This window comes from Trachurus japonicus, chromosome 15 (genome assembly GCF_045865225.1).
Source record: "Trachurus japonicus isolate A0001 chromosome 15, Traja_1.0".
NCBI classification, from domain to species: Eukaryota; Metazoa; Chordata; class Actinopteri; order Carangiformes; family Carangidae; genus Trachurus; species Trachurus japonicus.
The window spans coordinates 17440930-17468143 of NC_140921.1; the positions used below are offsets into that span (position 1 = coordinate 17440930).

A 27214-nucleotide genomic window follows, 5' to 3' on the forward strand; every position below is an offset into this window, starting at 1 on the left:
CTCTCTTCCTCTTTTCTTCCTCTCTCTCTCTCTTTTTCTCACTCGCTTTCCTCTCTTGCTTTTTGCCTTCTCCTCACTCTCAGCTCCTTCCTCTCTCTCTCTCTCTCTCTCTCTCTCTCTCCCCCTCCCTCGCTGCATTCTCCTCACCCTCTGGGCACCAGTCTCAGTGACACTGTGTGTTGTGGGATGAAATATTTATCTGTATTGGCAGGCCCTCGCCACCCCCTCTCCTCCTCCCCCTCCCCGCCTCGCCTCCTCCCCTCTCCCGTGTCTCTCCCTGCTGTGGTCATGTTAAATGCTTGCTCTGCACTGTCCCAGACTCCTCTCCACCACCAGCTTCCTTCGCCCTCTCTGTTGCTATAAATCCATTTCATTGTGTTTTTATTAGTGCATGGACTCAAGTTGCCAATGGAAGACAAGGGAAGTGTGTACTAATGTCCACACTTGTTCACATGTGAGTGTCTTTGTATGTAAAGTAAACACAACTTATCTATATTTATCCCATGATCTTTATTCATGATTGTGTCACAGGAGGCACAGTGCCCACGAGGACAAGTCTCCTCTCCTCTCCTCTCCTCTCCTCTCCTCTCCTCTCCTCCTCTCCTCTCCTCCTCTCCTCTCCTCTCCTCTCCTCTCCTCTCCTCTCCTCTCCTCTCCTCTCCTCTCCTCTCCTCTCCTCCTCCTCATCATATTGTCCTTTCCCTCCACTTCCCCTCTTGCCTACTTTTCTCAGTTTCTTTCCTTTCATGGGCAAAAATTGTACCAGGATGAGGATATTGAGCTACAGTGAGCCAATGTCCCGCAACTGTGTGTTTTTTTCAAGTTAATTAATTTATTTATTTTGGCTGAGGACAAAGAGGATGAGATGATTCTCTGTGGCAGCCTTCAGTGGTCTCATCTGTCAAAGCCCACTGAAAAGTAAAAGAGGCAGCCGACAGAGACGGGACTGAAACACAAAGAAGTATGTACTTGAAAGTGGAAGGCATGGCAAATGATGTTGCTCAGTGACAGATGTTACACCAGGGATTTAGCGACAGCGCGGGGAAAGTTTTGAACAGTCTCGAGCGCGTGTGGGTGACTGACATATGAGTAATTGTCAGCTCATTACAGCTGCCACTCTCCTCAACCACTTTAAACAATAATCAGCATCTCTGACTCACTGTTTCCTCCATCGCCCGTCTCCGCTTAAAGTTATCATCTCTTTTTTGTTCATTTTTGATTTCTAGAGCTCCGCCATCGCTCATTTCAGTCCACCGCTCCGCATTTCGTCCCTCACTGCCTCTACCTGTCGCACCGCGCGCACATCTGTTGAGACTTATTTGCATGCGACCTAATTGTTGTGTGCGTGTCCACATGCTGCATGTAAGCCTGTTTATCTGCTGCCTGACAGTGATGTCTATATCACAGAATATTTTGTGTTTGGGTGGCTTCATCCTGCTCATGCACCTAACAATAGACTCCTAATTAGCTGTGTTTATCTTCGTCTCCTGTTTTGCTTTCTCTCTGCTCCTCCTTCACTTCTCCCACTGCTCTGTGTCGAGGCGCTGTGGGAAACATTGCTAAATATACACACGGAGCAGCACGGGGAAACATACACTCTCTTTTGGAGTTTGAGAAAGCACTGGAAGTGTAAATTGAAAGGAGCGACAGTGCAAATATAGCATAGAGGAGAATAAAAGGCGAGGAAAAATAGCATTTTGTTATCTCCTGCCCTTTGCGCAGGTGGAAGACTGCACAGAGAGAGAGAGAGAGAGGGAGATGGAGAGAGCAGGGTGGAAAATGGGGGGAGAAAAACGAATCAAGCCCCCTCCCCTTTCATCTGGGAGCACCTTTACGACCTACTTTCTCTGTGTTTGTTCTGTGACAAACACTTTCACCTACACACAAACGCACAAACCTTAAGGCACAGCATTTTACACTGGGTAGACGCTGGCATTTCATTCACTGCGCGAAAATCCTTTCCTGCCGTTCCCATTGGACTGCACCATGTCAGTCAGTACCAGAACACAAGGGCGAAAACACTAAGATATAGTGCAGAGAGATGACGTGCGCAACATCCCCCTGGGAGAACAAAAAAAGAAAGAGATGAAAGTAGGAAACTTTATCCCAAATTGAACGGTGAGAATTTCATCTCTGGAGAAGCGCACATCCTACATGGGTTCTCCAGCATTGTCAGATAATCAATATCTGATCTCAGTGTGAAAGGTTATGAACAAAGTGCGAGCTGCGGCGCTCACAGTGTGTTACAGTACGGTAGATAAGGTGAGTGGGTGTTTGTGTGTGCAATGCATGTGTGTGTGCACACATGGCCTGTTTGTGTGTTCAGTGTCCCATATGAGGTAAAAGCCAGGAGGGGCTGAGTCACGTCTTATTCACTTAGGGAGACAGATGGAGACGCAGGTGTGTAGATTTCTACAGTATGTGTGAGTGTGTGGTTATAAACCCATGTCACCTTCACATGTCTACTTCATGAGTGTCTGCAGTGTGTTGTGGGCTTATCACCATTAGACTTTTTATCATACAAGCTGAGACATGGCTCAACTATTTCAGTAATTAACATAAAAACAGATTCACTGTATGTTTTATCGATCTGAAGTTTTACATTTTGTCTAGTTTTACTGTGGCAGTTAATAATTGTGGTTCAGTTGTCCATTTGGTGAGGTCTCCTTTGTTGGTCTTTACACAACTATTTCTCCATCATGACATGTATAAACTTTGTGGGGGCGTTGTGTGGAACAGTGGGTTGAGCAGGCTATAGTCCTTGCTGCAGTCGGCCACGGTTCAAATCCCGCATCGGGCACCCTTTTCTGCATATACCCCTCTCTCTGCCTCCCCCTCCTGTCTCTCTCAACTATGCTATCAAATAAAGGCAAAAAAATGCCCCCAAAAGTACAAACTAGTGTAAAACTAGAAAAGCCTTCCAGGAAAGAGAGGGAGACTAAAAATATGTGCTGTTAGCCAACCATTTAAGAGATTATTGTGTCCCTGCTCTCCCTGATGGCCGGCCTTTCACTCCACCTGTGTGGCCATTAAGAGCAGCTGAACAGCTGTGAATAAATTCACCTTCTGGCCGAGCGACAGACCCTGAGGATGAAAAAATAAAACCAACACAGAAAGAGCCAGAAAATTGCACTTCTTTGATTGGCCGGTTGAGTCTGGCTCCAAAAGCGAGTCAATCCCTAAAGACTCCCGTGTACAAACGGCCAACTTTACAGCAGATTTAGTCTGCTTGAATTTTATTAGGCCTTAAAGTTGTGCATAATTTAAGGCGTGCACCAAAATCCAACCTCTTTGTTCATTTTTGGATTAACTGGGAGTTTGGAGGAGTTGGGCACTGCCAAGATGGCAACGGGGGAGCAGCCCACTCTGAACTCCACAACTGCTCCACAGAAACAAATGGCTGATGTCAGGGAGACATTATGTTGTATAAACCAGTTATGTTGGAGCATAACTTGGCCAGTAATATTTAACAGTTTAGATGTGGGTTAAGGGTTATGGTGATGTGCTGAGGTGCAATATGTGTGACTGTCAGCTGTGAGGGGAAGGGCTCATTGACAAGGTTGGTAAAAACAAATCAAGGTAACAAAACAGCAAAGAACATCAGTCTATAAACACATGTGACCAGAACAAAGAACTCCTACCGGATCTACTAAGATCCCAGAGAAGGGTAATATGGTAATATTTTGCATGTTTGGTTAGCGCATCTCCTAAGAGTAACCCGCTAAATGACAACACGCGCAAACCGCAGTATTTAAATGAGTGTGTTGCGCGTGGTAATCGTTTCCGCCATGGAAAGTGTGGATAGAGAGCTGGATGACCGCAAACACAGAATGAAAATTTGATCCGATGGATCAATGGAGAGGGGCAAATAAATGTTGTAAATGTTGTAGAGCCGCAGCAGAAGAAACGTGGAGATTATCTGTGGTTGGTAAAACAAGAAGAGAATTGATGAAGTGAAGAGAAGATGAGGAGATAGGCCGATAAGGAAAAGAACAAAAGAAAATTTGGTTCATCATAAAACCTGGGCAGCAGGTGCAGCGTAACTGAGATATCTGCTGTCATTTCTTGGGCTGGAGGTGCGCGCTATGGCACAGAGCTCACACTTGGGTCTAAAGTAAAAGCCCTGATCAGAGGGATCAGAGACGGAGTGAAAGGACTTTTAACACACCTGGAAAACTGCTACAGTTCGCTGGAATGACCCAGATGCGAGAAAATGCAGAGATATAAGAACATTAGCCTTGGCAGATGTCAATTCAATGACTGCTGACATTTGTGCGCGAAGCTCTACCAGTTAAGAATTGCCTTTCAAACGTCCTGAATAAAGACAAACTGCCACCGCAATCTGTTTCAGGTTTGGTAAATCACATTGCGTGCACTAAATAAATCTATTTGCATTTACTCCTCCCAATATTTTGCGCCTTCTGGCAGAAATGCCCATATTTGCATATTCATTAAGGCAAACACGCTATATGGAGTTTGCACACGTTTTATACACGCAAACCTTAAGTAGATCTGGCCCTAGTTGTTTTGACTCTGCATATTTGAAACTGTTAATCCAGCTTTGTCTTTATGTTTTAGCCCTACTGGATTTTAATTGAAGAAACCTGAAAATAAACTTTAACTTCATTCCTTTGATGATGTCTGCTTGCAGCAGCCCTGAACATTATTTTTCCAGGATGTCAAACTTTGCATTGCTCATTTGTCAAGTGCAATCTGCAAACATTTCAGTTCCTTAGTTTTTATGAAGAATATTTCTGCCAGTGGAGGACAGAGGGTCATTGCTGCACTGAGGTAATTGGCCCTGCATTACGGCCCAAGGTCTTGGCTCTGGCTCTGCACTGTTTTTGGAGACGCTCCACCTCCTCCCCTCCTTCCCTCCTCCCTCTTTGGCGCGGTGAGATTTGTCAGTTAATTTGACAAACTTTATTTTTCCACCAGCTGTGTCCTCGTAGTGTGTATTGTATGTATTGTGTGTGTACTATTCCATGTGGGACCAATGGGCTTGCCAGATAAATAGGGCACACAGTGTACTATAGTAAAGCTCCCTTTTCACAATAGTCTATTACTGTACATTCACATTTCTTTTCACACACAGACACACACAAAAACAGACACAAGCATACAAAATCACAAACGGACAAAAGCAAACATTTTTAATCGACTGCAAAATAGTAGTCGGAAGCCTAACAATTCACTACGGATGCAACTGCCATCTCAGCATTTGGTACAATTGCAAAATAGGACCCTAGAAATGCACAAACACAAAGGCCCACCTACAGCACACACACATACATACAGACAAACAGACAAACAGACAGACACACATACACTAATACACTGACCTCCCTAGCCATGGCCTGCAATAGTCAGATACAGGGCTGCTTGGCGGCATCTGTCACGGCTAAGTCCTAACCAGAAACGCCACAGCTAAGTCACAACCTCTCATGGGAGAATTACAGCACACAACTGCATGCAGCAGATCAAACAAATATTCCCATGAGCACTTTGCTGCAACGGGAAAGCCTGAGAGAGGACATGCCTGGTTAAAGATTAGACTGAGGCAAGTCAGCTCAACTCAGATTTTTGTCATCTACACACACAACATGCTGCAAAATCCACAAACTATTTCAGCACACAAATTACTGTTCTTCCACAACCACTGCAGAACAGGCCCTTTAGATGATTAAAAATATTCATTGGAGTTAATAAAATGTAATTAGCTTTGTGTGTTACTTAACACAAACACAGAAACACACACTCAGTGAGAGCGTACTGGGTTATCTGGCCTCAGTCTCTTGGAAGGTGGTCCTCCGTCCTCTGGGTGCAGCATGTAGAACAGGCGTACCTTGTTGGCATGTTTCTTACTCTGAGAAGGAGAGGGAGAGGGAGAGAGTAAGAGTCTCAGACAGAAACTGAACTTTATTTCATCAAGTGAGCAGAGTTAGGGGGAGAAAAATCAATGACTGTCACTCCACCTTGACAACTGGCTCTTGAGCTTTTATCTCTCTTTCAGCTGATGATGCTAGCAGACATTTTGCCCCCGGCTAGGTGACTAATGGCCCAGGCCTGCCTCAGCTATCTGGCAGCCCTGAGTAAGATGTAGGATGGGGAAAGTGGCAGGGGGTTAGCGACTCTTAACTTCACCTTCACACTCTCGCCTGGTAAACTTCTGAAGGCAGTGAGAGAGTCATTTTGGTGGCTCGAATTACTGTAAAATTGAAAAGATGATATCCCGGTTTCTAATAAAATAAAAATCTTTTTGTGGAGCCCATGATGATAATAGACTATAATAAATCAGAAAAAAGCAGAGAATAGAAAAGGACTAATAGTTCAAATATTTAACTATACTGTTGATTAAGGTTTTGTACCGGTTACTCATTTGTTATTGTTGTATTTTCACCCTGACTGGTGTGTTTTTGTCCCAGGCCTTTACACTATAAAAGCTATAACAAGTAGCAAGCAGGGATATACAGCAGAGTCTATATGAAGGGACAGTGGCAGTGAGCTGTCCTTGAAGCTGTTAACTGTCACTTTAATGCAGAACAATGAAAATCATGGGCACACTGTGGGGTAAAGACCAGCACATGTGTGAGACAGCTCTGTGTGTTTGTGTACAAGGTTGACACTTATCTTGCTCCATACAGATCATTTTATTGGCATGCTCTGACCTTCACTCCTTCCTGCTATGTAACATCTATTATTATCTATAAAGTCCTGTGCTGCTACAATTTTCTAGAAGCAAATGTTGACACTGTTGCAGAGATTGTATTTTTACTGCCATATACCACTGTAGACTGCAGGGATACCAGTCGATCATAATGATGAAAAGCATCAAGGGGGAAAACTCTGGATTGATGATAGATGGATGTGACGATTGAATGAGAATGCGGGTGTTTGTCAAATGTGTCAGTATTTTTATCTAGAATTCCCTGAGAGGGACTCTCTTTACGCTTTAATCCGTTAGATCTATGGAATTACATTGTTGAGATAAAGATGTACTTGTGTGTGTGTGTGTGTGTGTATCATGGCTGAATAGCACACAAAGAACCCGAACAGGAGACTCTGACAAGACACTGTAGTTGCTGCTCCAGTGCTTAGATTGGATCCTTTGCCCCCAGGACAAGAGAGCCCCCCCCTCCTCCTCTACCTCACTTGCCTCCTCACTTGTCAGACTACTTTAATGCATTTTGTCAGTGTGTGTGTGCGTGCGCGCGCGCGTGTGTTTGTGTGTCTTAGTATATGCTTGTGTTTAGAGGTGTATAAATGGTCATGTAGTCGATGGTTCTGGGATACAGGCTAAAAGCAGGACTTTGTGTCACCATGGTTACTCTGCACTGACCCTCAGTGCTCACCCCTCTCTAATGGCTTGTGCACATCTTCCTGTCTCCTCTTCCTCTGTTTTTCTCAGTGTCCAATCGAATTGGAGGAGACAGACAGGTTAAGAGGACAGCTATATTAAAATATACTCCACATCGTGCTCATGTGTTTGTGTGTAACTGCAGAATATACTGTATATCTTAAGACTGACAGTGGTGTGTGTGTGTGTGTGTGTGTGTGTGTTGGGCATTAAATGTGTGAAGATACTTAAACTTGTATTTTGCTCATAGTTCATATGAGGCATCCGTGTGTTAGGGTGTGGATAGTTGTTTGCTAACTTGCTAACTGTTTAAACTAAAAAGACAAAACACATTTTTTATAATTATAAATATATACAATGTTACTATGACAGATGTGCTCAGCTCAGACATTGTCTCCAGTCTCGGCTTGTTTACATAAGAACAATCAACTTGAGTTTTATTCTAGGCATTTAATGTACTCCAACAAACAAATAATTAACACATTTTTCTTTATAGTCATTTGGCAACAGCAAAATAACATGCTACTACTGTAGTCAGGATGTCATGTTGCCAGAACTCCAGAGAGAAAAAAAACAAACAGAAAACACTGACTTCCTGGCTGCTACAGTAACACACACATTAATCAGACTATATCGACAATTGACAGACTGAACGGTGATGACTGTAGCCTGCTCATGTTGTGGAAATCCAGCTCACGTTTAAGCTGTCGCTGTTAGCTTTGACAGGCTAATGTTACTGTAGCTGCTGCGATCTGTAGCTATCAAAGCTTAACACACAAACAGTGGCAGCATTACAAGACATATGACTATATGAAGTAGATGTTGACTGTGACTGACACCATGTTGTGTTATACAAAGGGTGGAAGTGGCCAAGGTTGATAAGTTTGTTGTGTTGCTGCTGCTGCTGTGGTTTGGGATGGCTCTCCTGTGCCAATTTTAATGGAGGCCTGAGCTAACATTGCCCCAACCAATCAGAGGCTCAGCTGAAGGACTGCATCACAGACAGTTTGGATTAATATGGACTGTGATCAGATTTATGATCTGGCCAATGGATAACAGAGATGCATATTTCTGTGAGCAATGTAAATGAAAGTTTATTAAATAGCATCTGGCGCCAGAGGCTTCAAAGGGGAGTCTGTAATTCATCCCCAAAATAATACAAAATAATCCTTTCTTTAGCCTGTTGTTCTTGTCTCCAGGTCTTATGCAAAACCTCATCAGTAACCCTGTGCATGAAATATGCTATTGCCTTCCCTCGCTCTTTATCCTGATTGAATCGAACACGCAAAACCTACGTGCCCTCAAATTATTTCTAGCATTGTCTCTTTGATCCACTGACCTCTGCAGAGAGTCTTTGTAAAGGGTGACATTGAGGACATGCGGTGACTCATGCAGTGCCCATTCGTCTGCACAACTCAAAGCTGTGCATTTTTTTTTGCGAGACATAGGGTCAGAGACGGAAATAGATTACCATCAGGTGAATGCAGTTGGTCCACTTGCGTGCAGACATGTGCACACTGTCGTTGTCCTTGCCTAATTTTCTCAAGATGAAATCCTTGTCCTCATTAGTTTGCTTGTTAATCTCAGTTGTGTCTTGTAATCAACAGCGACCTCAATGCAGTACGTGCAAGCAAGTGTACATGCACGTGTGCCTGTGCACCCACACACACATGCATATATTCTAGTTAAATAATGCAAAGGGCTGATTATTTAATGGACATTCATTAAATTACTCCCAGGGAGACTGCTGAGAGGTAGACTACATTACAACAAAAAGTGCATATGTGTGTTTGTTTGTGTGCAAGTGACTTGCATTACCATGCTGCATTAAGTCAATGTATAATGGATGAGCACTGTTTTGAACGGCACAAGCACAAATTGGTACAAATAAGGCTGATGCAAAGTGTACAGTGCATAAATCTGCCTGTCAAAGCAGTAATCGTAGCAGCATGTTTTTTTTTAAAGTTTTGTTTTGTGCAATCTGTTCTGTTTGTGTTCCTCTGTTTGCCTTGTGTGTGTGCCAAAAAGAGGAAAATCCTGAGCAACGGCGGACTCACCTCATAGTGAGCGGTGCGCTGGGACTCGGAGATGAGCTGGGCATTGCAGATGTTACAATAGCTCTCTGTGAATAAGCCTCCATCCACGACGCCCGCAGACTTCATCTTCATCTGAGACTACACACACAAAGACACACACACACACACACACACCCATGGCCAGACATACGCAAATATGAATATGATTAAAATTCAGAGCGGAATAAAATGTCAGTGAACCTTGCAGTATGTGTAAGAGGTGCAGTAGCATGCATGTAAGCTCATCTCAATTCAGAAACACTTTTCTCTTCCAAATGACAGACTCATCATGACAGTTAACCCCAAAATATGTTGATCCTCTCTGTCAGAACATCCTGTCATTGATGAGGTTGGCTCCAGTTCTTGGAAACAATACCCTGAGGCTCTGGCTCAAGTTTCTGTAATTTACTTGGCAATAAACTTTTAAATAAATATACATGTATACATATTGTGGGAATAATTCAGAAATACTGAGCATGTAGCCAGAAACAGGGGAACTCTGAAAACCATAACACATTAGTGTATATCGTTGTTATGGCCTGCAGAGATTTACATTAGAAAATGACATTTTTTTTTACATTTTAAGTGCATCTATCATTGTACAGAATGCAGTAAATATAATAGTAAAAACAGAGGTCCTTTCATATTGTTAGGTTATTGATAAATCCATATGTTTATGATTATGTATGTACATACTATAGTTGGTAAAATATAATCCTAATCTTCACAATATGATGCACCATTGGCTGTTTGAATAATAACAGCTGTTTTATCAGTGTATACGTGAATAATAACAGCTGTTTTATCAGTGTATACGTGTATAATAGCAGCTGTTTCATCAGTTTATTCTTTTGGCATTTTAAATCATGGTCTGCATTATAACCAGTAACTCCACCAAACAAATGAATGCAGTGGAACAACCTGCTTTGACCTGCTTACTGCGTTGGAGCAGGATGTTGCCATTGTCTGACCTCTGGCCACTAATTAAAAGTGATGGGGAACATTGTTTAAGAGTTTAAAGAAAGTTTAAGAATCTTGGGTCTTAACTTTCTGGGAGTAGCAGCCAGAGTATTAGCAGCACTCTCAGCCACTCACTGTACTTGTGTTGTTGGCACAGAAGTGAATAAAACAGAAGACTAAAATTAGGCGTACTAGCGTGTTTTTGCGAACATGTTCATCTCTCCTACACCAAGGTTGTCTTCAGTTTAAGGTCTCTGGGGGTCCACTCAACTTTCCAACTTTATCTTTCTGCACTGTGCTGTAGTGAGAAACAATCCCAAAGTCTGTGTTAACAAACTAAAATGTAAAAATTGTAGCTTCTCTAGCTAAGAAACACCAGACACCACCTTACCTTCGAATAGTACGGGAAAATGGGTAACGAAAATGCCATAAAGTGAACATTAAAGCCAAGAGCAACTTTGTTGAGGATTATAGTCTCTGAAGTAAACTCTTAAAAGGTCTCCAGCCTAGGTGCCCCTGTGAGAAACGTGCTGAGAAAAGTGTGTTAAAACCTTGTCAGTACTGGGATTGCCCAACCAGTTAAACCACAGAGACCTGAGCGTCCCACTGGGAGCCGTAGCTCTGGGTTCTTAACAACCTGGCACCAGTGTTTTCTTTCACTTTCATACTGAGTACCGTAATAGAAAATGGTTTAATGATGTGCTCTTGGGTCTTGTGTTCAATTTTCTATTCTCTTCATTACGTGAGCCCCGAAGGCACATGCTTTGACAGGGTTAGGGTGAGTAACGGGTCTGTGGGGAATGGTCCCGGAACATCAACCATTAAACTGGATGAGCTGGGTGCCCCGAGGAAGGGCTGGGTGTTTGCAGGGGCAATGCATTTCATAGCCTGAGATACATGGATGCTGCAGAGGTCGGCTCAAGTAACTTTGAAAGAATAGGCCCCTTTATCTGGTGCGGTTTCCTGAGAATCGCAACGTGAGTGATGAGATCAGACAAAATCTACTCCATGTGTCAGCAGGGAAAAGCAGCGACATTGGTATTCTTTATCTCAAGTCTAGTGTATAATTACCTTCAGCCAATACACTTGCTCAACACTTCCATGTACGCACACACACACATGCACTAACTCTTTCTTTCTTACACGCGCGCACACACGGACACAGGAGAGCGCATACACCTTAGCACAATACTGGTAATTACCCCTGTCTGTTCATCTTGTCTGTTTAGTGCACCCGGGACCTTCCAATTAACTACAGACATGCTGTATAGACACTTACTCCATTATCTAATTGAACCTGCAGTGCAACCCCCATACATTAAAATTAAATGGCAGAGCAGCAACATCTGATTTAGCACACCTAGACTATTATCTCCTTTATGTGTTCTCGGAAAGTTGTAAGCATCTGTGAGGTATAATATTCATTCTGAAATGCCACCGATGACAAGTTAGAAACTTGTTTTGTCTGGAGGCGTGGACGCATTATAACCTCCACTTTGAGAAGTGTCCTGTGAGACATGATGGAACAAATAGATTTTGCAAACTGACGCATTAAATTTGCTCCTAGAATTTTGTGGCAACAAAAAGACCTTGCGCTGTCTGTCTGGACGTCAGCCAGGCAGAAGTGAGTCTATCTTTTAATCTTCCGGCTAATTAAAAGTGATTGTGACTACAGAAATATCCTTATCTTCCCTAATATCTCTATTACCTCTGATTATTACATGCAAGATGGGAGATGTAGACTAATTAATAGAGGCAATCTGTTGGTGAGATTAATGGAATGGCAGGCCCAACCAAGCGAAAAGACTGAGAGGCAGATAGTGGCAAAAATAATGAAAGAGGGAGGGAGAGAGATGGGGAAAAGAGGAGGTGGAGAGGAAGGGGGAGGTTTATAATTGGTGCACTGAGCGTGATATCTTCATGTATGGGTTTAGAGATCTCAATGGAAATGTGGTTCAGTTCCAACCACATCAAACCAGAGCTGATATTCTGTGTTTACTATTACTGTTATGTTTATGAGATTTCATCAATTCCAAAGCCAGCGTGAACCACATAGGCATGTTTTAATTTAGTATCTAGTATCAGCATACAGTTCAACTTCAGTTCATCTTTTGGTTTCCTCTCTATAGGTCAGCAGTCTAGAGTTACAGTCTAATTTGCATCTTTTTTTTCACCCAGATCACACAGAGGTCACAGGAAACTGTACAATCAGTGCTGACAGAGGTGTGTAACAAGTCAAGTAACAAGAGTTTGTACTGTAAATATATAAGGCTGATCTCAAGTCAGCAGTCAGACATTTAAAAGCCTTTAAAAAACGGCCCTATTTTCTCAATGGCCTTCTTAATTTGAGCGATGGGTTCTATGTGAGCACAGGATTTACTGCCAAAGTTCAGTTAGAGACAGTTTCATCACAGAGCCAACCATTTGGCCCTTTATAACAATGATTATACAGTTAGATTTGGCAGCAAAGGCGCCTCTCTTTGAGAGAGCCCTTAACAGAGATAGGTCATCCAGTCCAGTGGAGGATGAGTGAAGGACAGTAATCACTCTCCAAGTTACTCTTTTCCCTGAATTCTTATCTACCAGATTTGGGTTTCCTTGCTACAGAGGACAAAGATTGACATTGACAGTCATAATATAAACCAAACAGTGAACCATTGTCTCACAGTGTGAGGTTGTTATGACCCTTATACACCTTATTGGTGCACAGATGGATGCAAAATACATTATCCAAACTGAACCCTAGCCTGTGACACAACAAAGACGAACGATTACCATGTGAAACCAAACATCAGCTGTGGCATCAGTCCAGGAGAGCAATGTATTGACTTTTTGTTTCATACATGCTTCACAGTTCAATCACAGCTGTGTGGTTTGTAATGTTCAACTCGCATTCTGTAACAGTTACTGTGAACTAAATGTGATGCATGTAAAAGGGGAAAGTGTTGCAACTATGGGATATCCAGGAGCGAACATTTAAGATATTCTCGTGGCACCACCGAGTCTCTTGTTTGCTCGTCTTTGTACTGTTCACCATTTTCTCCTTGGCACCAATCTTACACTAAATACTGTACTTCAACTTGAGACATCTGAACTCTGGTGATCGTGTTTTTCTTTTTCGAGCTCACAGCACGTCAACCACGTAAAGATTTTAGAATATTTGATTCACAATCTGATGACAGTTGGTGGCTTATGTTGCCAAGCTGTTGTCAAAGTAAACTACACCCCCACAGTCATGATTAGAGAGATTTACATTATTTAAAACACCTTAAATGTAATTTATCTAAAAAGTTTATCAGTGATAACAAAGAATTGGAGTCGGAATATCCAAGTGAGAGATAACTATACAGTGTAACATCAACAAATGTGTAACAACAGTTCAAGTGAGGACAGAGATGATTATACTCAAACAGTGGCTCACTTTAAACATAAAAAAAGCCCTAAACTCGGTATGACACAGGGTTGAAAAAAGTAGACAAGTCTTAGTGAGAGCATGAAAGCCTGAGGCATCTGAAGACAGAATGAACCTTGAGGGGATTCTCTTTTAAGACCACATCAAGTATTTAACATGGATGTGAACTCTGAGCCCTCCCAGTAATCTCAGCCTCTGGCCCACCATTCATTAAAAAGCTGGCATTGAATTGGACGTGCCTTTTTGTTCTTTCCTTATAAATGCATCCACTTAGACTGTTGTCTGTCGCCTGGGCTTAGAATATTAATTAGTTTGTAATATTACTTGTAATTAGATAGCGTTGTACAAAATGAAAGCCCTATTGAGATGTAGTGTACTGTGTTACCCCAGTAGGGGAGCTTCAGACTGCTGCTATTACAAATATATTCTCAGTTCTCTTATTGCCTGAAACCATACCTTTATTGGTAAAATGAGAGAAATTTGCCCCACACTTTGTAGAGGACAAGAGAGGAAGACACACACACATACGCACACACATACAGTGACTGAGGGATAAAGAGAAAAGAACAGCAGGTGGTTGGGGCTTCTTTTAACTTCCCACCTTTCTTCCCTCCCTCCTCAGTATCTCTCTTCCTGTGTTGGTGCTCCTGTGAACTGGGCTGCCTACAGTATTCCCCTCTTACTCTCCCTGCACTCACATTTTTATAGTTCCCATTTCAGTTGAAATGAAGTGCTGCGCTGATTTAACTGTCAAATTATGCATACAGATGCTGAAATATTGACATCAGCCTGTGAGCCAATGACCTGTCTAATGACTCACTAGTGGGAATAACAAGAGAACGAGTTGCAGGGTTAATAATATGGAACCCTATATCGCAAAGGCACTCCACTGTGTCACTTTGATGTTCAACATTACAATTTTTTCCCTGTTTCAGTCGCGGTAATGTAATCTTTCTGAACACCACCCTCCCCTCTCTTTACGTTCTCCAAGATTAAAAGCCCTCCCCTTTGTACAGTAGCAATCAAAGGTACTAGACTGAGGGAATAAAGTCTTCAAAGGCATTGGAGCAAGACTCTGAATCCAAATCCACCTCCATTCTGTTTGCACTGCAGGAGCTCACTTTGTACCATGCTCACTAAATACTGCAAACTGCAAACAAACCCAAACTCAAATACAGCCAGGGCACAAACACAAGTCTCGCTTTGGAATATAATAAAAGGAGAGCTTAAATTGTTTGGTTCCAAAATAAGTGACACAAAATTAGAGTGGCTGTTTGTTAACCACTGGTTGTTTCAACGTATGTCTCTGTCTCTTCCTGCGGACTTATTGCCAAGGTCAGCTCCCTCTGTGTTTGTGCATCTGTGCTTGTGAATACGCATATTTTTGTGACTCTTTCTCTCCCTTTTGCTCACTGTTTGTTGTGCCCCAATTTCTATTTTGGACACAATTCTCCTCTTTGAGTTGTGTGTGGAGCATCTTGATATTGACTTTCAAAAATAGTCACACAGTCGCATTATGCTTCTCGTCTCTCTGTCTCCCTCTCCACAGTTCGTCTACCTCCTTCCTCTTCCAGTGGTGGAAATATGGCCTTGAGGGCAGAGATTATTCATGAGGAATGGTTTAGGCTAGACTTATATACACTTGGGAAAGCAGCAAGATAAGCTATTGTATTATGCACTGTACTACTGGAATAAATGGTGACGCAACTTGAAGTTAGAGATGCTCATATCCTCTGAGGGATACTTGCTGATATTGTTTATATTTTCGATGTGTGTACATAATCATTCTTGGTTCTGCCTCTACGAAAGAGATCATGATCTTAATGAGAGTTTCTGAATAAATCAAGCTTACAGACACTCATGGTTCCCAGACGGCGTATCGACCACCATGAGGCACAAATTGTGACTTGGAGTGAAATGTCTCTAAAGCAATTGGATGGTTTGCTATTTGGATTTTATTTTTGATATTGTTCTCTCAGGATTTCAATTTCAATAACTTGCTGATCATCTTAGTTTATCGGTGCCAATGTAACAATTTAGCTCAAGGCGGCACACTGTCTTATTGGTGTCACAGAGCTGTGAGCGGCAATAGATCAATTGACTCCGATGAGATACAAGAGTACAGTATCTGACCACATTAACATCACAGTAAACCTTCGATATAACCTCTTTAGTTCCATCGCAGTCACATTTATAGAGGCTGATGCAGGGAAATGGCACAGTTGCAAGTCGGAAGAAAAAATCCTTTTGGTTGTTTATTGAGTTTTTAAAGTCCAAAAGAACATCAAGTGTTCATCTGGGGATATGTGACATTGAACAGGAGGTCCCCACTCCCCACCAGTGCTGTCTCAGAGCAAGGCGGTTAGTAAGGCAAAACGTTAGTCGACTTGTATTCATCTCATGTGTTTCAACTTTATGACCTCACTGCCTTTATGAGACCTTTTTTATTCATGAGGATAGTGTGGTACTTTTATCTCTGAAAATCTCTCTCCCTGGGCCATTAGTTGTTAATGGTATTAATAGCACTATTGCTGTAGGCCACAATATGGATTCATTAGAGGATGAATAAAGACCATTATCCCAGTTTTCCCAGTTTAACCGAGCACATCTCCCTCTGCCCGTGTCTGTCTGGGGGTGTGCGCGCTCAGTAACAGACTCTGAGGCATACTGAGTTAATGGGGGGTGACAAAAGGTGGCCTGAAGTTTGAATGGGGTTTCTTGTGTTACTGTAACATATGGAGGATGCTATGCTGGGTGGCAACAAAACTGTTGGGGTCTGTCTGTTCCATTAGCAACTAATTGCACTGTCTTTAAACTCTGGTACATTTTTGCCTTGTGCTCTTAGTGTAACTTTCCAGACTTTCCTCCATCTTCACATTTCCACCATGAAACCTTTAGGGCTGCTAGAGACACTGATCTGGTTTTTGCACTGTCGTGGAAATTTTGGTTCTGCCGGTGGACAGTCAAAGAACAAGACCGGAGAGGTAGCATGCACCCAAGTTTATTCTCTATAGAGAAGGGAACAGTACACAGAACTACACAGCAGATAGCAGTTCAGAGTAGGCTAGTGCCCTCAGAACAGAGATTGCAGTCCCTTCTTATATCCCACATGGTTACTTCATTACTACTACAAACACTTCTAGCTTTCTCAGGCAATAAAACAATTCAACAGATGTATAACAAATGTCTACCCCAGTTGTTGTTTACCTATAGGAATTTACAACCTAGATCAGTTAGTAAACAAGGTTGTACATAGGTCATCCTAGTGTCCTTCCTCTGCCCCCAGGTTTATTGTAGTCAGTACACAAATGTCTCCACTGATGGAGTTAACAGGATTGCTACTAGGTTTGACTACAACTATTTCAAAGACTACGTTACTACTTATTACAAGGAGAATACTAATCATAGCAAATTTCCACCACAGCACCAAAACACCTGCAGTCCATACATCAGTGCTGTAGACCTGAGGTCGCAGTGATGTCAAAGCATTGTCTGAAGAGCCAATAAAACCAAGGAAATGGTATGATCAATAAAAACAATAAAAAGAGCGACATTAAACTTGGTATTGCACTGATCGCAGAAGCAGAGGCTTCAAGGACTCTGGCTGGTGGCAGCACATATTCATCTCAGTGTAATACACATGCTGCTAAATCCGTGTATTGAAAATAGAAAGAACGAATGATACACGGATACTGCTATACACACATCGGCCCTCTTTGCAAGGCAAGGCAGGGAGTGGAAGGGGGATTAGAGCAACCAATAGTAATATAAGAACTCAATATTTTCATCAATGTATTTTCCTGAACCCAAACAAACATGAACAGTATTACGCTGTATTTCCAAGTACAATATGTGTTATACTGTACTAGTGAGCAAAACTGAGACAGAACAGATTTCCCATGAGGCAGCATGCACCTGAACACACAAGACAAGCATTACCTAAGAGACTGAGCCGGAATGAGACATCAAAACAATAAATCCAATTCAGATATTGGAAACAAGAATAGGAAGCGTAAAAGAAATCAGCCATTAAATTGCAATGAGTGGAACAACTGAGGTGACACAACTCAAACAATATTTGTAATGACTTTCCACTCACCACATCTCTCAATGCTCGCTAACTCACACTCCTCTCCTCCTCATTGTCCCCACCATTGAACTGATATGACTGCAGCATCTAATTAGCAATATGACAATTTCCATCTAACTAATTAGTAAAATAAGCCCCTTGTTCTGTGGCACAAAAGGCTGAGTCAATACAATATCACTCGGTGTAGTACATTTCAATCTCACGCTTACTGCAAGTCTGGTGGTTTGACTATAAAGCAGGTGTATAAATAGTTTCAGTACAATATGGCTGAGGGTTGATGATGTATTTTGGTCCTTAGGGGACATGTACACAAATATCCATGTGGGATCAACTGTCAATCACTGGGATCCCATTGTATTGTATTTGTGTGTCTGTGTTTAAGTGTGTGTGTGTGTGTTTGCTTGAGTAAATGTACTGTAAGCTGCTATGCCTGGAGGGATCCCCACAATAAGCCCGAGGTAAAAAAAAAAAAAAAAAAAGAGAAGCTGCTCATTAATGCACCTTGTGTGCGAGGTGTGTGCCTCTGCATGTGTATGAGTGCAGTATTTTCTTTGACATTGTTTTGTTTGTACAAAAGCAAACAAATACACCCTTGAATGCTGTTATGTGAACGACCAGCTGTATAATGCACTCCGTAACCACGGTGAAGTCATTATATACATCAAGGTCAAGCAACTGTAGAGGTGATAAAGGGCAACGCCACATGTTTTCAGGATGGGCTGGTGATGACGATCGATGTTTAACTTTCACACGGCACTGATTTTTTGTTTATTCAGTCTTGATGGGAGCTTTGTCCTCTAAGATGGGTTCAACTGGTAGAATTTACTTGGCCCTTGGCCGTGTGTGTGTGTGTGTGTGTTTGGTTGTTTTGAAAAGAACAAGGCTGATCGATCATAGGCAATAAATTCCATGTTAAAACCCGAGAAAGAAAAGCAACTAAAATCTCGAGCCATTTTAGGTAAATGAGATGGGCAAAAAATATCTTGGAACTACTAGTAGCAAAAGCCTTAAAATCAAAAGAGTGCTGCTAAAATTTAAATTAATCATATTCCCTTGCATACCACTCTTCAAACTGTCTGTTTGAGTCACACGAAATTGGTCTCTGTTGCTTTTCCTAGAGATATTTCCAGAAGAGAAAATAAACAAAATATTTCAGCTACTTTTCTCTTCTCAAACTCAAAGTCATATTCAGAAAACATATGTCCTGAGAATCAAATGATAAAGGAGGCAAACAAGCCTTTACACATACAGTACAGCTCAGAGTCTTTGATAGAGTGGTAAGTTATTTGTTATGAGTTATATGGTCTCCACACGTACACACTACCCCCATCTATAAAGCATGCTTGCCAGCATATAAACATCATACTGTGCTGTGTAAATTATGAGCCAACACGCACTTGCACACAAAGGAATATGCCATTGATATGTATGAGCTGAGACTACATGCTGTGATGTGTGTGCATCACACAAACACTCCCGTTGGCATGCACTAAACAGGGCATGACCTTGCAGCACATAACCTATATAAACAGGAAGCTGTGAGCTATGATCAAGTGTCTGCACTTCTGTCGCCTTGCATCTGGTTCCTCGGTGTGTCTGTGACGACTTCTATGACATTTCAAGAAAGGAATTGACTTATTTAGACAAATTGAAACATGGAGAAGAATGTATCCTACATCTGATACGCATCTTTTTGGTTCCTCGTTCACTAATGCACCCACAGTACCCACTATACCCCCTCTCTCCTTCCCTTATTCCCTCCCTGTCTGGCAGCGGGCCAGTTTCCGAACTTGGTGATGGAGCAAAAGAAAATTGATTTCTAAAGAGCTTTGTCGGCTATGCCCGGATATGAAATATGCAACCAGTTATTAGTCTAACACTGATATTAACATAACACGACAGCTGTGTCAAGATATATTTTAAAGATGTCTCTCTTGTTCCCTCTGAGAGATACATGAAATAGGCTAAAAATGCTAAACTACCACTTGTTCACGGCATAGCAAATCATTATTACTGCTGCACAATTGTGATGATATCTGCTTTGTTCAAGAGAGAGACACAAAAAGCTCTTTGGAGATGGTTGGCACTGCACTGATGCTGCTATGAGACAGACAGTCAATATCTTGATCATGTACACAGGCACAGCGTGCGTTTCCATATTAGTTATGATGCAGCTATTAATGAATGTACACCAAGAAAGGTCAAATGGCCCACACACTGATGTACATTGATACACACACACACACACACACACAAACACAGATGCTGATGCACCCATGCAAAGGCTCGCGTGCACACAGAAAGGTCACAGCATACGGTGTGTGAGAAAAAGATATTTGAAGAAGATGTGCTGCCTGTTGCTATGGAGCACTCCTTGAGGAAAACATACACACACAAAGATAACACACCTACACGTGGTGCTCTATCAATCGTAAAGACACCAGAACAATTGCCCGCCTTTGAACGCAAACACCAGCATACGCACGCACAAATACACACACAGGTGTATGTGCTTGCTCAATCAATCCCTGTCCTATTGAACACGGCGAGGAAGCAGCAGCTACTTTTCAAGAGCATCACTGCCAAAATGATTGCTCTCGCACTGTGCGTGTGTCTAATTGTTTGTATGCGAGTGTGCACATGCTTTATTTGTGTGTGTGTGTCTGTGTGTGTGTGTGTGTGTGTGTGTGTATGGGAAAACGATCCCTTTTCAAGAACAGCACCACTTCTCTTCATGTTTATTCCTTTAGGATTGTGTAAATTATGCCAGTCGGTTAATCAGATTCCTCCCCAGATGCAGTTCAGCACCTCATGAGAGACAGAGAGACAGCAAGAGGGAGAGTGAAACAGGCTACTGTTCTTCTCGATGGTTTAGAGCTGGTGGGAGATCCACTGCACATGTTCCACATTGTGAACATGGTAATTAACTTGCCTTGTTTTGTTGTTTTTTTCTTTTGTATTTTTTGCTACCCTTTAAAGCTTCACTTTGAGCAGTAGCTCCGAGGTTACATAGCGTAGAGAACATGGCTGGAATGAACACAAGCTGCGCTGTTACCTTTACCTTGTTTCTATACAGTACATTCTACTAAACTTTATGCAGTAGGCCACATGATACGATATCATCACAATACTTCAGTAACATTATGATATTATCGCGATTTTAAACATTTTGCAATGTCCTCAGTGTTGCAGGAGCTTGTTATGATACATTTATGATTCATTTCCTTGTACAACTGCAAATTATGTCCCAAAAAGAAAAAAGAATGAAACCCTGATGCTTGGTGTCCAACCAAAATGCCATACATAATATCGTGATACAATGTTGAATTGATTCCTCACACCCCCATTAAACAGTCAGGACAATGAAATTATCTTCAATTATGACGAAATGTGTCAAATATTCATTGATTATAACAATCAGTCGATCTAAAAAATGTCTTCAAACACTTGAGATATTTGGTTTATGATTGTTTTTCAAGGAACAATGGCCAATGTTTTCTGATTCCAGCCTCCCAAAAGTAATTTCCTGCTTTGCATTGTCTTACACGACAGTGAACTGAGTCTGCTGAGTGTTTCCTTGGTTAAACAATTATCAATGTCAGAAAATGTGACACTTGTCTATCATATCTGTCTTCAGGTGTCTTGTTTATGACTGTCCTCCAAAGTTTAGTGAAATCCAATGTACAAACACAGAAGGTAAAACAACAAATCTACCAACTTAGAGGCTCATACAAGGACTAGATGTTATTCTTTATTGAACATATTTCAGTACATCAACAAATTGTTTCAGCTCCAGGTTAGACATTTGTTTGGGAATACCTTTTGTTTGTCATTTTATTTATTTAACTGATTTGTGCTTCTTTTTTTTTAGATCACACAATAAATCGATTATCTGCCATTTAGTTGCAGCTCTAATATGTTGAACATATGAGCATTTTCTATTTCCTGTCCATGCTGGGAGAAATCTTGCCAGTGTTGTTGCAGCGACCTGAAGCAGTGGAAGTCAGTGCAGGCAGAATCGATCACAGCCCAAGACTGAAGATCTCTTGCGCTGACTCCTGATCAATAACCGTATGTAAACAGAGTATGAAGCCTCAGCTCAGCACATACTGTCGTGCTGCAGGTGGAAGAATACACCCAGAGCAACTCAGTGGAAGTGAAAAGGCAGCGTACAGACGAACTGTAACGACTGCAGCTTGGGGTTAAATGTCCTTTTCTGGGGACTGAAGTGATGGTGGCATGTGACAACATAAATTAACAGAATAGTTTTACATTGTGACACTTCATCCCATGTGTGTCTGAATGAGTGATATTTGATAGCCTGTACTGTGTATGTGTGTGTGTGTGTGTGTGAAAGGCAGGCGAGTGCTGTGGAAAGGCCATAAGCTGGTATCATCCTGCCACAGACAGCCAGTATGAAGCTGACTGGACATTCTTCCCAAAGTGACAAATACTTGCAATGAGACTTCTCTCAATGAGGTGGATGGAAGCCAGTGAAATGCGATGCAGCGGAGTCTCAGAACTAATCCATAATAAATCTGGTAGATGTATCATTTTCATATTTCACACAGAGTCATTAAGGTGGGGCAGAGCTCGGATTTGCAATGGTGTGAAAAGTTTTTAGATGGCAGGGAAAGTTTAACCATGTCCAGACCACAGGTTCCTAACTTTTTGAAGCTGAAATGATTAATAGATTATATAGTTGGGTTGAATGCCAGAAAAATGATAAAGCAGAAACTCAAACCTGGTTTCTCTGTCTTTAGCTTTTCCAGTGAAAGGATGATCTACTTTTCTGCCCTTGTACGTGTATCTCCGTAAACTGATCTGATCTGTGAACAAATCTTTAAAGACCTTAGCTCAGACTCTGTGGACGTCTGTCACTATCCTCAGTCATCCTGTATCCAGACCAATCAATGCATCGATTACGAACAGAAAATGCTAATAATCCTTAGTTGAAACCCACGCTGTGAAGTACTGTAAGCCTCTGCATTAATCCAGCACCTCGTGGTCGACATCCTGAGTCAATCAAAACACTAACAGAGTTGATGTTGAGAAAACCTTGCTTTTATCAGAAATTGTTGTGTAAAAGACATAAGAATATCCAAGAAAATTGTAAGCAGTAAATTTTGCACATTAGGTGACCAGACTTTTTTTTCAAAATACCACAAAGTTAGCAGGTGTCGCTACGTACAAACTCCACTGTCCCCAGCAGGAACGGCATTGAAATTGAGTTTTTTTTTTGTTTTGTTTTTTTAAAGGTGCCAAAACTTTGGTCGTTCTGCAGACGTCAAACAACCCAGCAGCCAAATAACGAGCCGGTCAGTAATTCATCTGTTGAACAAAGTCGCACTTGTCAGTGTGTCCCATTCATCCCGGGAGTCCATCACTCACCTTGCGCAGAGGCAGTGACACCTCTCCACTAAACCGTCAACCATCCGCCAGCTGCCCGTCCGTAATCCTCAAACGCACCTGAGCTGTAAAATCCGTCCAAACTTAACCAGCGTCTCGTCAGGCGGCGACGCAGCTGCTCGACACTGATATATTCTTTTATCTTTTTGTTGTTGTTTTTGTCTTGTTTTAAATCGCGTCGTCCACTCCCCAAAAAAAGAAAAAAAGAAAAAAAAAGAAACAAGTCTCCCTCCTCCTCCTCCGCTGTTCTCTGTCGTGATGCGCGTGTCCTCCGGCGACTCCTCTCTGCTCCGTGTGCTCGCGCGCGGAGGTGAAGAAGAAGAAGGAGAAGAGGAAGAAGAGGAGGAGGAGGAGGAGACGGGAGCTCTGTTGATATCATCCACTACTACTCCGACCGAAAGGCACCGCTGAGGGAGAACAACAAACAAAGTAAGCTACCCCAGCGAGGGAGGAGGAGGAGGAGAAAGTGTGAGCAGCCCTTCACCGCGATGAATGAGACACACACACTCACTCACACACACACGCACACAGACACACACACGGACAGACAGACATGGAGACAGACATAAGAGACGGACAGAGAGACACCGCTCTCTCAGCCTGTGTGTGTGTGTGTGTGTGTGTGTGTACACTGAATGCTTGATTTGCAGAGAGAGTGAGTGGGAGCTCTGGTCGACTGAGTAGGTTTTCAGCGCAGAGCACCCACATGAATATCGTCTTACATAAAAATAAAAACATGAACAGACACACACAGAGCGAAGTCTTCTCTGTGATTATGATGTACCTCTACTGGCTCATTAGTGTTGATGCTGCTCAGGTGTGTGACTGTATCACCTTGCAGCACACTCAATGACATTTCACTCTACCCCATGGTTACATTATGAATGCTCAGTATAAACCAAAGTGTAGCTTACAGTACTTTATGGATCCTGGTTGTATATAGCAGGGTATTGAAAGTTTCTGCATGATTTTACCAGCATGCATCCCAATGAAGGGATATTCCAACTAGTCCATAGACAAAAAAAAAAAAACTCAATCATTGTGATAATTGATTATACATTTAAGTCTTTTAACTAGCAAAATTCTGTATATTCTAATATGGCGGCACAGTGCCTCACAGCAAGAAGGGTTCGATTCCTGGGAGCCTCTCTCTGTGGAGTCTGCATGGTGTCCCTGTGCCAGCATGGGTTATCAGGCTCCCTCACACAGTCCAAAGAAATGTGCATTAGGGTAATTGGCCACTATAAATTGCCTGTAAGTGTGAATGTGAGCATGTGTGCAGGTTGTTTGTCTCTATATATTTGCCCTGTGACAGACTGGCGACTGCAAACCTACACAGAAAAGCAGATGAATAGTCTAATAATTAAAATTGATTGTGTTTTTAGTAATATTTGAGTGTACATATTGTAGTCCCTTGAGCTTTCCACTGTTGGGCATCAATTTGAAGACAGCACATTCAGTTCTGGGAAGTTTTTTTTCCAGCCCCTTATAGGCTCAACTATATGATAAAAAATAATGAGTAGTTGCGGTCCTATTATTCAAGCCGAGCAAAGCAAATAACTTCACGGTAGTTCACTTTTCCTGTGGCTTCCTTTGATGTTGTGCGTGCTGATGTTCAGCTGAGGACCTGAAAGCAAGAGACTGACTCGTTATCGAGCTTACAATACAAGGGTGATTGCGGTATATCACTGTACTGTAGGTCTGATCCTCCACACGTGAACACAACACACACAGACTCTACAAATCATTATCTCAGCAAAACCAAATTGCAGTAAATGAACCCATATTTCATGGGGAAGTACTTCTAAGGAATTTGAATAAACAAACAGTTGCCTTTGAATCCCAATCAAACCAAGACGACATTACACAGCAATGAATCACAGTCCAACTCTCAGAAACCCAACATTTGGTGCCAGAATGATTTGCGCAGCCAACAATAACCACCCTTGATCTATAAAAAATGGCATTAAGTCACGGTGGACAGCAAACACCTCCCAAAACAATCATATGCACACAATTTAGAGCTTAGCTGAAAAGAATGACATTGCTATGCCCCTTTTTTAAATAATGTTTCTGTTCGATTATCCCAAGTCTTTTTGAAATGCCACATTTTCTCGCTGGTGTATGTGTATTCATTCCGGGAGAATGGGCGCCTATTACACGCTTTCAGAGGCTGTGACAGCAGCCCTCAGTGAGGAAGCCAAACACTTCACAGCTCAGACAATGTACCCAGGCAGACACACACACACACACACACACACACAAGCATGCACTCACAGAACCAAATATACACGAACCCACTGACACAATGCACATCGACGAGATGAAAGGGCCAATTTATCAAGCCACCAGCCAAGGCAGGCCTGAGGACGTATAGTGCCAGTACTGGTCTGGAGAAAGAGGGCAGGATGTGCCTGTGTGAGTGTGTGTGTAACGTTGTGTGACTTGTCCTTTTTTTTTTTCCCTAGACAGTAAAGTCGTTCCTCCTAACACAACATGCGCCATTGCCTTTGGCTAATTTTCCCAAGTCAAATACATCATCTTTAATGCTAATGAACAACAAATAACAAGATCATTCATAGTACAATTATGATTGTCAGGTGCTTTGGTGTTAAGAAGAGAAGGGGTGCACTTGAGTTTGTTAGAAAGAAATGGAGATTGAAATGGAGGGAGGGGGAGATGGTGCTTGGGTCTGTCCCATGTTATTTCTCATTAAACTGAGAGATCGATGTTCATTCTCTGAGCTTTACAGCATTTACAAGCCCGGGCTAATCCACTATTAGAGAGCTGCATGTCAGGGCTGCAGAAGAGCTGTGCTGGGGGAGAGGTTCAAATGGGGAAAAAACAGCACCAAAATTTGTCTTACATCAGTTATTCTCCCTCACTGACTGGCAGTGATCAGCTGTGCGATGTCATATAGATCAAACTGTCTCTGTGAGGAGAGAGACAGAGGGAGGCGGAGATGGACACGAGGGGAAAAATGTATAAATTTGATTTATAACTCTGTCAGTGACAGATGTGTTACTTCAGCTGATAACAGCCCACACTGAAATATTGAATAGTGACGTGATCAAGACTCGTCCTTGAATACAAAACAGTACCAAGACATTTTATTCCCTTTGGGCATATGATGTTTGAAAATAATAAGCGATTTTTTTTTTTATTAATTAATCTATAGAGTTGGTGTGTTGGATGTGGATCACAATGATGTGAGGAGCTTCTCATCCACATAAAAGTTTCTTCAGTGGTCTCTGTGAATAGTTTGAGTGCTTACAGTGATCTATAGTAAATGTTCCAGACTTATATATGCTCACAAGTAAAAAAGGCTCAAACAGTGAATTATTAACAAAACACAATGTAAACTCTAACGCTTCTGATAACAGCTTTAATATTTTTGCGAATAGTCTTAAAATATATTAGTAAAGTTAATGATAATATTGCTGTTAACTTGTCCAGCACTGGGAGGACCCTCATCTTTTCTATTACAAATGGAACTCGGTGGAAAGCTCAGGCCTTAGATAAATGCTGCAAGGGCAAAGAGAAATCATCAGAGATTAAATTGATACACCAGATTTTATTTCCACTCATCTGCTAACTCCCTAGCTGAGGCTGTGTTTATATTTAGATGTGAATATGCGCGTGTTTATGTGTGAGGGGAGAACATTTCAAACGTTAGCCCCCTGATTTTGTGATGTCGGCTTCAGTGCAATGCATCTGTTGGGTTTTGGCTGCGGGGATATTGGCCCCCAGTCCGCTTGATACTGCTCCAAGGTCCGGGGGCAGCCTGCTGGCGCTGCCAGTTGGTGGCAAGCCTGAGCGGGGTGGGTTGCCCATTATAGTTGGAAGGAGGGGGGGGCAAGGACAGCTCCAAGAATTGTGGTTTCAAAACTATTTACAAAACTGATATGCCT

General features: G+C 42.1%; 1 protein-coding gene across 1 annotated transcript in view; it reads right to left on the reverse strand.

Annotated features, from left to right (window-relative positions):
• LOC146973481 (zinc finger matrin-type protein 4) overlaps positions 1-23964 on the reverse strand; it is a 46948-nt gene extending 22984 nt beyond the window's left edge. The window contains exons 1-3 of the mRNA XM_085800075.1: positions 23286-23964; positions 9415-9531; positions 5774-5866 (exon numbers count right to left, since the gene is read on the reverse strand). Coding sequence (XP_085656201.1) covers positions 5774-5866; positions 9415-9525 — 204 coding nt within the window. The 5' untranslated portion in view covers positions 9526-9531; positions 23286-23964. The remainder of the gene's footprint in view (positions 1-5773; positions 5867-9414; positions 9532-23285) is intronic.
• Positions 23965-27214: the final 3250 nt, after the last annotated feature.